A 13000-nucleotide genomic window follows, 5' to 3' on the forward strand; every position below is an offset into this window, starting at 1 on the left:
CCTTATAGAAGAGAAAGTGGGAAATACACGTGAATGCATTGGCACAGGGACCCACTTCCTAAATAGAACCCCAGACACTGAGAGAAACAATTAATAAATGGGAACTCCTGAAACTGAAAAGCTTCTGTAAAGCAAAGGACACGGTCTACAAGACAAAACAACAGCCTACGAATGGGAAAAGATCTTCACTAATCCCACATCAGACAGAGGTCTGATCTCCAAAATATACAAAGAACTCAAGAAATTGGACACCAAAAGATCACATAATCCAATTAAAAAAAAAAAAAAAAACAGAGACCTAAACAGAGAACTCTCAACAGAGAAATCTAAAATGGCTGAAAGACACTTAAGACAATGTTCAACATCCTTAGTCAGTAGAGAAATGCAAATCAAAACAACTCTGAGATTCTATCTTACACCTGTAAGAATGGCCAAGATCAAAAACACCAATGACAACTTATGCTGGAGAGGTTGTGGGGAAAAGGGAACACATCTGCATTGCTGGTGGGAATGCAAGCTGGTATAACCCCTTTGGATGTCAGTGTGGCGATTTCTCAGAAAATTAGGAAATAACCTTCCTCAAGACCCAGTAATACCACTTTTGGGTATATATCCAAAGGATGCTCAATCATGCTACAAGGACATGTGCTCAACTATGTTCACAGCAGCTTTGTTTGTCATAGCCAGAACCTGGAAACAACCTAAATGCCCTTCGACCGAAGAATGGATAAAAAAATGTGGTACATTTACACAGTGGAGTACTACGCAGCAGAAAAAAATAACGACAGCTTGAATTTTGCAAGAAAATGGATGGAACTAGAAAACATTATTTTGAGTGAGGTAACCCAGACACAGAAAGACAATTATCACATGTACTCACTCATAGGTGGTTTTTAAACATAAAGCAAAGAAAGCCAGCCTTCAAACCACAATCCCAGAGAACTTAGACAACAATGCGAACACTGAGAGAGACTTCCATAGATCTAATCTACATGGGAAGTAGAAAGTAGAAAAAGACAAGATCTCCTGAGTAAATTGGGAGCATGGGGACCTTGGCTGAGGATTGAAGGGAGGAGGGGAGAGGCAGGGAGAGGAGCAGAGAAAAATGTAGAGCTCAATAAATATCAATAAAAAAAGACACAACAAAAAAAACTTCTAAACAGTAGAGCAACTTAGTATTCACACACTAGGTAGTGAATACAAGAATACTTATTGTACTGTTCTTTTTACATGTCTTAAATAAAATGTAAAATATCAAGACAAAAATAACCAAAAAAATTATTTTTTTAAAAAACAAAGAATATATACTGCTTTTGCTAGCTGAGCTCCCAGTAAAGACAACTTTAATGGGGCAGATAGCATAAGCAGTCGCCTATCAAAATCTCCCCCCAAACATCAGCAAGATGAATATAAAATTTATAAAGAAATAATAAGAGACCTAGAATTTCAAAAATTGAAAGGAATTTAAAACATAGCATGAAATTATTGTCACTAAGAGAGTTTAGTGCTACCATGGTGAAGAACTAAGAACCTCAAAATAATTCAGAACATCTATAATTACCAGTATGTTTATCTTGAGATAAGATCTTGCCATGTAGTCCAGATCAGCCTCTAACACGTCATCTTCCCTCCTCAGCTTCCTAAGTATTAGAACTTTAAGCAGGAACTGCGATGCCCATTTATAATCAATAGATTTTCACAAAAAACGACACCAATCTCATTGAATATCATCTTTACTATGATTTCTCTTGTGGTGACGAAATGTCCTTCAACCTCGGGAGGAAAGGTTTACTTGGCTTTCATACTCTAGATCACTGTCAGATGAGGGAAGCCGGGCTAGGAACTGATGGCAGAGTGTGGAGAAAGTCTGCCTTCTGGCTTACTCCTCATGACTTGCTCAGCCTGCTCTCTTATACAGCTCAGGACCACTGCACAGGGGTGGCTCCAACCACACATCCTTATCAATCAGTGGTTAAGAAATGTCCCAAGTATTTGTCCACAGATAATCGATAGAGGCATCTTCTCAATTAAGGTTCCCACTTCCCAAATGATCCTAGTCTGTGAAGCTGACATAAAAATTAGCACAAGTGAGCACAAGGGGGAAGTAGTGGTCTCATTAATTGTTGGATTTCCACAAACAAAAAAAATGATATTGGCCATCTGTAATGGGGTCTGCTGCCCTCTTCTGGCCTGCAGGCATACACACAGACAGAATATTGTATACATAATTAAAAAAAAACCCACAGGATTTTAAAAGGATTAACCTAATTGAAAAGTAGCCAAAGTTAGCCACAAGTGTGTGTTAGAAGGCGGAGGCAGGAGGATTACCAAAGCCCAGGAGTTTGAGACCAGACTAGGCAGCAATGGCTTGGAGAATAGAAAGAGACCCTGACAACGAATGAACTCAGTTCACATCAGACATGTAGTGAGACTTGACTAATGCACAAAGTGGTGCGTGCGCTCTTAGGAAAAAAGGCCCGTGGAAGTTAAACACAGGCCTCACGTCTAACAAGGGAAAAGAAGCACACAGTATAGAGAGCAGCACTGTTGACATACAACTCCAGTGTCCACCAACGGAAGCCCAGCACATGCTCACTGCATCGATGGAGGGTAGAGGGAACTCTGAAACATTTGACTAAGTGAGAGGAGTCAGAAAACGGTTGCATATTGTGTGATTGCATTTATATTAAAGGTTCAGAATATATAGGGCACTAAACCAGAAAGCCAGCTGGTAGTGACTGAAGACTGGGGCAGCCATGGGGCAGACGACTAAGCTGCGTGGGTTTTTTTCTCTCTATCTTTTCCTTCCTTCCTTCCTTCCTTCCTTCCTTCCTTCCTTCCTTCCTTCCTTCCTCATTTTCTTTTCTTTTTTTTTTTTTTTTGTGGTTTTCTGAGACAGGGTTTCTCTGTGGCTTTGGAGTCTACCCTGGAACTAGCTCTTGTAGGCCAGGCTGGCCAGTTTTATTCTTATAGCCTTGGCAGACAGATCTGTATCTCACTATGCAAACTAAGCTAACCATGAACCTAATTCTGCCTTCCAAGTGTTGGGATTGTAGATGTGTGCCCAACCCAGTTATTCATATAAAAACTTGATTTAGTCAGCCATGATGACAGGCCTTTAAAGACAGAGACAGGTGGCTCTCAATTTCAAGGTCAACCTAGTATATATAGAACTCCAGGCTAACCAAGGCTACATGACAAGACACCCATCTTAAGCAACCAGAAAAGTTTAATTTAGTAAGTTAAATTAATCTAGAAATATTTAAGGGATAAGGTTTTGCCTCTAGAACTGTAGATCTGGAACTGGGTGGTGGCGGCGGCGCATGCCTTTAATCCCGGTACTCAGGAGGCAGAGGCAGGTGGCTCTCTCTTGAGTTTGAGACAAGTCTGGTCTACAGATTCAGTTCCAGGACAGCCAAGGCTACACAGAGAAACTGTGTCTTGAAAAACTAAAAAGAGATAGAGAGACAGAGAAAGAGAGACAAAGGGAAAGACAGAGATAAATATTTATTTATTTACAGCTGTGGCACATGACTTTAACCACAGCACTTTGGAGGCAGAGACAGGTGGGTCTTTGAGTTTGAGGCCAGAGCAAGTTCCAGGACAGCCAGGGCTACACAGAAATCCTGTCTCTAAAAACCAAGAAAAAAAGGGGGGGGGGGTGTTTAGATCTTTGAGTTTTAGGATCAAGAGACCCTGTCTCCAAAAAAAGTAGTATTTATTAACTTTTATTGTTTTATTATTTATTAATTTATAAACTATAATATATTTTATGATATTTTTATACATGCATATAATTTTGATTTATATTCCTTTTCATTATTCCCTTTTGCCCCACTTCCATTCTCACTAATTCTGTTTCTCTTCCCAACTGGTCCTCTTTCTACTTTTTTACCTTTTGTAGTAAATGAGTTCATGTGGTTGCCGACATGAGCCTGGGCATCTTACTGGTGGCTTTACCTTTGAAGAAACTTTCTTTTCCTCCTCAAGGAAGGGTGGGACCTCGTGACCGCCTCCCCTTTCATGACAGGATGTTGGCAGACAGTCTTGTGCAGGGATTACGAAGGCATTCATAGCTCATGTGAATTCAAGGGAGCACTGGCCATATCGTGTCTGTCTCTGTGATCTAGAGCTTGCTCTCTGCACTTTGACTCCTGAGCCATTGTCCGCTGTAGAGAGAGCACTGCAGCACTAGTCTTGGGACGGAACCATGGTTTCCTGGGAGGCAGCTTGGCAGGTATCATGTCCACTTAACAAGGCAGCACAGTAGCTTCCTTATGAGAACTCAGAACTGCCTCCGCCGCAGGCTTTTGACCAGCGAGCACTCTGTCTCTGCCTATCTGCCTTGCCTGTCTGTTTCTGGGACTGGAGAGATGCTCAGCAATTGAGCATGTGCTGATCTTCTAGAAGACCTGGATTCAATTCCCAGCATTCAACCTGGTAGCTCACAACCACATGTAACTCCAGTCCTAGGAATGGTAGGTTCTCTTATGGCTTCTGTGGGCACTGCACATGCATAGTGCACAGATAAACACATAAAAATGAAATTTAAAAAAGTGTATGAGAGAGAGAGAGCGAGAGGGAGGGAGGGAGGGAGAGAGGAGAGAGTGTGTGCTCATGCAGGTGCTTGAAGAAGACAAAAGAGGATGTCAGATCCACTGGAACTGGAGCTACAAGTGGTTGTGAGCTGCCTGATGTGGGTGCAGGGAACTGAACTTGGGTCTTATGAAGATGCCGTATCATTATCATCTTCTTCTTCTTCTTCTTCTTCTTATTATTATTATTATTATTATTATTATTATTATTATTATTATTATTATTATTATTATTATTATTTGTTTGCTGGGTGTGGTAGATCATGACTTTAATCCCAATACTTGGTAGGCAGAGGCAGGCAAATTTGAGGATAGCCTATTCTACATAGAAAGCTCTAGTCCACCTAGGGCTACATAGTGATACCCTGTCCTCCCCCCCAATTGGTTGTATTATATATTTTTAAAAGTGTGTGTGAGATTATATATAACTTAGTTATAACATTTCCCCATTGTCTTCTCCCTCCCCACCCCCATATGCCTCTCCTTGTTCTCTTTCAATTTCATGACCTCTTTTTATGTTAGTTGTTATGTGCCTGTAAGTATGTATATATACACATAAATTCCTACATATGTAAATCCAACTGGCTCAGTCTCTATAATGTTGCATATGTGTATGTTTTCATTTGTTATGGGATGGCAATTCACTGGTATGCTGTCCCTGGGAAAGACCTTGTGTAGTTCTAGTCTGTGTTTCAGTTGCTTCCTGCATAGTAGAGACTCTTAGATTTGGTCTGTTAGTGATTCCCGAAGTCTTGCATGTTCTTTTTTTGTTTTGTTTTCGTTGTTTGTTTGTTTTAGTTAATAACTGAATGTACTAATTCCTCAATCTTGTCTTTAGTCCCTGATGTTAACTTTCTGCCTAGGTCACTTCATTTGTGATGTTTTAGTGAATTTTTTTTAAACTTTATTTTTTGTGCATTGGTATTTTGCCTGAATGTATGTCTTTGTGAAGGTCAGATCTTGGAGTTACAGAGAGTTGTTAGCTACCGTGTGAGTGATGCTGGGAATTGAACCCTCATCCTTGGGAAGAGCAGCCAGTGCTCTGAACTGCTGAGTCACTCACTCTCCAGTGCTGAAGTTGACGTGTGCAGCTGCTCTGCTGTGTCGTTGTAGTTACCCAGCTCTGGCTCTGACAGTTCCTACTGTCTTTTTACTTTCGTGTCTGAGGGTGCTGGTGGGGCAGTATGTGTTTCCTTTAGGGGTGAGCATTTCATAGTCCCTTATTTTCTGCACCTTGGCCAGCTGTGGTTTTCTGTGGTAATCACCATCTACTGCAAATAGGAGCTTCTCAAGTGGGAGTTAAGAGACGTAAAGGAGCACAGAAGGTGGGCAGGCCTTCTGTGGGTGTTGATTTGGCCACATCAGTGTCATGGCTTCACAGCCTGTGTGATCTGCAGCTTGCTGGCCATGACACCCACAGAGAGCACAAGTGTGTTGTCTTCTGTCTTCATGGCTGACTCCATGGTCGGGGACATTGGATGATGTCATAGTGGTCAAGGTGTTTCTCCTGGGTGTGCTCTTTCAAGGGTCTTGGGCTGCCGGAAGGTGGGTGCCGTGTGGGTCTTCCTTTTGTGGCTGTGGGTGCCTTTCAGCACTGCCTTCTTGGCCTTTGCTTTGGCTGCAGCTTTGTGGGGAGGAGCAGGAGCTTCCTTTTTTGCCTTTGGCACCATGTTGGTGAACAGCTTGAATTTGCTGTCTTACATCGTCATGCTGTGGTAATTTTTAGAGTAGTAATAGAAAACAGAAAGAAGTAGCCAGGAATATTTATCAGGTTTTGATTTTCTATGTATTTATCTGTTGTGTATGGGTGCATGTAGTTTGTGATTGCATGTATTATTAAACCAAGGCCAGTGATCAATCTTGGGTGTTGTTCCTCAGAAGCCATTTACTTTGTTTCTTTTGATACAAGATCTCACTCTGGGACCTGGAGCCCATAGGTAGCCCAAGGAAGCATCTCTGCTGAGATTATCAGCGCGCTCCACTGTTCCCATCTCTTTATGTGGTGCTGGGGGTTCAATTCAGGTCCTTATGCTTGTGGAGCAAACACTGCCAACTAAGCTATTTCCCCAGCTTCTGTTCTAATGCTTGTGATGTGGATTTATTTTTCTAGGCAGACACGTGTCAAAATTTATGGAATTTACTCAGTATTAGAGGTCTATGTAAAAGCTTCTACAACCACAAAGCCTCTTGTCTTTTTTCATATTCTACATATACATTCTTTCTCACTGTGTTCTATCGTCTGCCTTTCTTTAATATCCAATTGTAATTTAGCTTTAGAATATACTATTCGATACTTTTACACCTTTAATGTTAGCACTTTGGAGGTAGAGACAGGCTGTTCTCTTGAGTTTTTTGAGGCCAGTCTGGTTTACAGAGTGAGTTCCAGGACAGCTAGGGCTACACAAAGAAACCCTGACTCAAAAAATAAACAAAAGCATGTACGGGTATTTTGCCTGCATGGGTATCTCTGTGTATCATGTGTATGCCTGGTACCTGAGGAGGCCGGGAGAGGGTCTTAGAACCCATGGAACTGGAGTTACATATGGTTGTGAACTGTCATGTGGGTGCTGGGAATTGAACCTGGGTCCTCTGGAGAGCAAATAGCCTCTTTACCTCCCTCCAGCCCCTAAAATTCTTTAAAAATGTTTTGGAGGGGTCTAGAGAAATGGCTTAGGGGTTAAGAGCCCTTGTGTCTGCTCTTATAGAGAACCTCGGTTCAATTCCCAACAACCACGTGGCCACTCATAACTGCTTGTAACTCCAGGTCCGGGAATCCAGCACTCTCACACAGACGTACATGCAAGCAGAACACCAGTCACATAAAAATAAGCAAATCTTTTTTTTAAAGGTGCTGGAAATAAAAACAAAAATCATTAAAATTTTATAAACTGAGCAGGGGTGGTGCACATCTTTAATCCCAGCACTCAGAAGGCAGAGACAGGTGGATTTTGATGCCAGCCTGGTCTACAGAGCGAGTTCCAGGACAGGCAGGGCTACACAGAGAAACTTTGTCTTGAAAAACAAACAAACAAAAGAAAAGCAATTTTTTTAATTAAAAAATTCTTTAAAGATGGGTCTGGAGAGCTTGGCTTAGTGGCTAAGAGTACATACTGCTTTGGCAGAGAACGCGAGTTCAATTCCTACGTCAGGATGCTCATGACCTGTGACTCTAGACTCTGGTGGATGGGTTTCCTTAGGCACTTGCACTCGTGTGTACAGACGCACACACCATGTGGGCTAGTTGTATGTTAGGTTTAGTATAAGCTAGGAAGCCTCAATTGAGAAAATGTCACCATAAGATTTTTTTGTAGGGAATCTTGTAGTGCTTTTCTTAATTGTGGGTGGTGCCTTCTCTAGACTGGTAGTCCTGGGTTCCATAAGAAAGCAGGCTGAGGGCTGGAGAGATGGCTCAGAGGTTAAGAGCATTGCCTGCTCTTCCAAAGGTCCTGAGTTCAATTCCCAGCAACCACATGGTGGCTCACAACCATCTGTAATGGGGTCTGGTGCCCTCTTCTGGCCTGCAGGTATACAGACAGAATATTGTATACATAATAAATAAATAAATATTAAAAAAAAAAAAAAAAGAAAGAAAGCAGGCTGAGCAAGCTACGGGAAGCAAACCCCTCCATGGCCTCTGCATCAGCACCTGCCTCCAGGTCCCTTCCCTGGCTCTCTTTGATGACTAACATAACAATTTTGCACATTATAATACACAGCTAAGTTAATTTTTTTTAAAGAGGCGGGGTTTCTCTGTGTAGCAGCCCTAACTGTCCTGGCTCTGTAGACCAGGCTGGCCTCGAACTCACAAAGATCCGCTTGCCTCTGCCTTCCAAGTGCTGGGATTAACGGTGTGCACTACCACCACCCAGCTAAATTCAAAAAGGTTTTTAACTCTTATGTCCAGTTTTGATTCTTAAACGAAAAACAAATGATTTGGCACACCCCATTGATCCCAGTACTCGGGAGGCAGAGGCAGGTGGATCTCTGAGTTCAAGGTCAGCCCTGCTACACAGCCCTTGGATGACCTGGAACTTGACATGTATGTAGATCAGGCTGCCTCATACTTGGAGTGATCCTCTTGCTTCTCATCTCATTGAGTGTTGTGATTATTATAGGCATGTGCCACTGAACATGGTCCTGGTGAATGTTTATCCTATTTAGTTCTCTTCAACTTCAATATGGAGAACTGTTTTCCCATAATAAAAAGAAACAAACTTTTTAGCAAAACAAATTATGTGCCTTATTCATCGCATGTTTTGGTGGGTTTGTTTGTTTGTTTGTTTGTGTGTGTGTGTGTGTGTTATTAAAGACAGCTTTTACTGTGTAGCACTAGCTGGTTTAGAATTTGCTATGTAGACCAGGCTAACTTCAGACGCATATATTTGCCTGCCTGTGCCTATCAAGTACTGGGATTAAAGGTGCGTACCATCATGCCTGGCCTTTATCACAGGTGTGTGTGTGTGTGTGTGTGTGTGTGTATACCAGGTTTGACTGGCCTTGTACTTGAGATCCTATTGCTTCAGTCTGAGTACTGGGTCTGCAGGTGTGTGTCACTGCACCTTGCTTACATCAGTTTTTTTTACGTATTTACTGAATGTCGTATTATTGTTTTGTAGAATGGAGATGTATGCATTTCAATTCTTCATCCGCCTGTAGATGACCCACAAAGTGGAGAACTGCCCTCTGAAAGGTGGAATCCCACTCAGAATGTGAGGTAAGGTGTTATAAGAGATGATACTTGCCGAGCTTTGTTCTCTGCTTTCTATTTTTATTGGTTTCTTGAGAAAGGATTACTCTGTGAAAGCCCTGGCTCCTGGAACTCCATTTGTAAACCAGGCTGGCTTTGAACTCAGAGACCTGTGTCTGCCCCAGGTGCTGGGATTAAAGGCATGCACCACTATTGCCCAACTATTTTTGAGACATTCTTATTATGTTGCCAAGATTGACCTCAAATTCCTGGGCTCAAGTAAACCCTTTATGTCAGCCTCCCAAATACACCAGACTGCAGACACTTGCTACTTGAGCCGTATGTTGGGTGTCTCACTCTGTGTGAAGCTGTGTTTGATAGCTTCCTCTCTGCCTAGTGCATGAGGATGTGTTGTAAGGGTTTGGCTTCAAAGGGGCATTGGTGATCGGAGGCCAAGAATGCTGCAGAAATCAGAAATTTATTAGGGGGTGGGCCAGAGGCTAGCTCTGAGCTGGGGCGAGGATGACACAGGGGGGGGGGGCTGGAGCATCCCTAAAGGGACATAGGTGACAGTGGTCACAGTGATCTTTAGTGATGATGGTTGAAGGTGGGGTACGGATTGCTTCTGAAATGTGGGCAATTCTTGGTTGACTAACTTCCTGAGGTGGTTGGGATTCTTTCTCATTTCCCTCCATCAGGTTTGGTTTTTTGTTGTTGTTGTTGTTGTTGCTGCTGTTGTTTGCTTGTTTGTTTGTTTTTTGGTTTTGTTTTTTGAGACAGGGTTTCTCTGGGTATCTTTGTAGTCTGTCCTGAAACTCACTCTTGTAGACCAGGCTGGCCTCAAACTCACAGAGATTCACCTGCCTCTGCCTCCCGAGTGCTGGGATTAAAGGCGTGCACCACCACTGCATGGCTGGGATTCAGTTTTATTCATGATTAATACTGTAGTCATTGGAGGATCCTTTAACTTTTCTGTTCTCTCAACTAAAAGCCCAAGCCAACACCTTGCTTAGTTGGTAGAAGCCATGACCAGATAGATAAGGGAAGCTGCTGGAAGAGCCACAGAGCTTTCAGAGTGGGGGTGGGATTTCTTTCTCCGTCCTTCCTTCCCTCTCTCCCTCCTTCCCTTCCTCCCTCCCCCACTTCTTTGGTTTTTTAAGACAGGGTCCCGGAACTAGCTCTTGTAGACCAGGCTGGCCTCAAACTTGGAAAGATCCGCCTGCCTCTTCCTCCTGAGCGTGCACCACCACTGCCCGGCGCAATAAATTTCTTTTTTTTCTCCTTTTTTTCTTTATATGCAATACATTTCTTAATTCCTCAAATCTTTCATTCATTTACGGGGAGAAATAGCTGATAGCTGTCTATATACATCATAGCTTACATATGTCAAATTTAATTTGAATGCTAAATGCATAAAAATAATTATTTTAAACACTTTATTAAAATGCATCCTACTTGTTTTTGAGAAGAACCTATAGCAAATCCTACATATAGGAGCTAACTTTGTTGTTGTTGTTGTTGTTGTTGTTTAGCATGGTTTGTGTAACCACCCTGGCTGGACTGGAACTCGCTCTGTAGATCAGGCTGGCCTAGAACTCACAGAGATCCACCTGCCTCTGGCTCCTGAGTTCTAGGATTAAAGGTGTGTGCCGGCACCACCCAGCTGTAGGAGCGCTATCTTTTTTATTTATTATGTATACACAGAAGAGGGCATGCACATGCAGGCCTGCTTTCTTCAGAGAAAGGGAGAATGATGCCCGGTTACCTGGAATGTTGGAGTGGCATAGCCACACAACCTGATGATCCTTTTCTAGCTGGAATTTCCCCCAAATCCTGATAATTGTTTAGGCCTTAATCCTAGGCTTTGCCTCTCAGTGGATAGAACTCATCCTTATGAAAGTTGCCTCATACTTTGCATCAATCCTTTGCTTAGTGCAAATTCTACCTCTCTGCCCTCGCCCTGAGCATTGTCTCAGCCAGTTGAGCTCATAATGAATTAGATTAGAGGACTGTGCAGCAAGATCCTGTCTCAGGAGAGAGCAGTCTCTGACTTATGTAGGCAAGCTCAGTGTATGGCATTTGCTTTGGAACTGGCTACCTTGTGTCTCTGCTCCTTGTAGCTGTCGTGTATTCCTTCAGCAGAAGTTCTTCTCCGAGGGGGAAATCTCTCGGGGTCATTCAAGAAGACTTTCGCTGGTTGTCTTTGAAAATATTTTTACTTGTCCTTTTTGTTTCTGTTACTTATAGAGATAAAGTTTTTTGTTTTTTTTAAACAAGGTTTTACTGTGTAGCCTAGCTGACCTCAATATTGTAATCTTCCTGCCTCCATCTCCTGAGTCCTGCTATTACAGGCATGCACCACATCTAGCTTGTTTAATGAGGTTATAAAGGTAGGTAGTAAATTGCCAAGTCTGTTTGAGGGTTACTTACGATACTATCATGTCTCACTATGTAGTTCTGGTTGACTTGGAACTTACCCTGTAGACCAGGTGTGCCTTCATTTGTACATCTGTCTCTGCCTCCCAAAGGCTCAACACACTGATACACTGAAATACTGACTCAAGAGACAATAGGGCAGATAGTGCAATCTTTTCTTTCACACCACTTTGCTGCTAATTCGTCAGTGTTCAGTAGCTTGTCTGACTCAGAGGGTTGATCTCTGAGTTGAGCTTTAGGGTTACTGTAGCAGGACTGCAGTGGAACTAGCATGGGGTGTCTGGCTTATCTGTCATCAGTCACAGCTGCTGCATGGCACTGGTATCATATCCTCATGGGTTGGGGTTTCCAGTGTTCTTCAGCTTATTAGTGGGCATATTCATAAGGTAGAGTTGTTTGGAAGAGTCTTTGTGACCTACAGAATATAAAACCTTCTTTAAGAGCTGAGCCTGTACAGTTGTAAGTGTTGGTTAGGGCAGTAAAAGAAAGAGACCAGTTATCCACTAAAGCCTGATGGGTTCGCCAGCCCTGAAGGGTGGGTAGCCAGCCTTTCTGGAGGAAGTCCAGACACCAGGGAGCACAGTGATGTTGAGTGGTCCTTATGTCTCTAGTTAGTAGAAACAACCTCCCCTAGTTCTTGTTTTGGCCATAACCAAGCTGAGACCAGAGAGTTGGTCACAGCCTGCTTACAGTTTACAGTTCCTTTCTCTGAGATACATCTCCAGAACTACTTGTTAGCTCCCCTGTTTCCTGTAGGTCAAGAAAGTGGTCTTCAGTGGAGCCAAATGGATGGGCCTAATCCAGCAGTCACAGTTGCATATAGAGTTTCTTGTCTAGTCTTTTCTACAACCCACTGGAAGGGCAAAGAGGCAAGGTCTGCTACAAGCAAGTGTGGGCAGAATAGGCACAGCTAAGGGGGAAGTTGTAGTCTCACTTGTCCTGGGATTCTTTTAAACCTTACTCGTGGTCAGAGAGATTTTATTTGTCCCTTTGATTTTTGTGTATTGAGTCCCAGTGAACATCGCCATTAATTTTTGCTTTTTTTTTTTGCAAGTAATGAATTTTTTTATATTTAAAATTGCTTCTTTTTGAAAGACAGGGTCTTACGTAGTTAGTTCAGTCTGGCTAGGAACTTGCTATGTAGCTGTGGTTCACTTTGAACTCCTGATCCCATTGCCTTTTCCTTTCAGCTGCTCGATGTGCTTAGTGCTTACCTTGGTGAGTAAAGGTACTTCCTTGTAAGCCTGACAATCCAAGTTTCACCCCCAGAGCCCACAGAAAG

The 13000-nt window shown here is 42.6% G+C and overlaps 1 protein-coding gene across 1 annotated transcript in view; it reads left to right on the forward strand.

Moving 5' to 3' along the window:
- The window catches only part of Ube2r2 (ubiquitin conjugating enzyme E2 R2), a 72767-nt gene that overhangs the window by 47787 nt on the left and 11980 nt on the right, over positions 1-13000 (forward strand). Inside the window, exon 3 of the mRNA XM_038347352.2 lies at positions 9212-9309. Coding sequence (XP_038203280.1) covers positions 9212-9309 — 98 coding nt within the window. The remainder of the gene's footprint in view (positions 1-9211; positions 9310-13000) is intronic.

This window comes from Arvicola amphibius, chromosome 11 (genome assembly GCF_903992535.2).
Source record: "Arvicola amphibius chromosome 11, mArvAmp1.2, whole genome shotgun sequence".
In the NCBI taxonomy this organism is placed as follows: Eukaryota; Metazoa; Chordata; class Mammalia; order Rodentia; family Cricetidae; genus Arvicola; species Arvicola amphibius.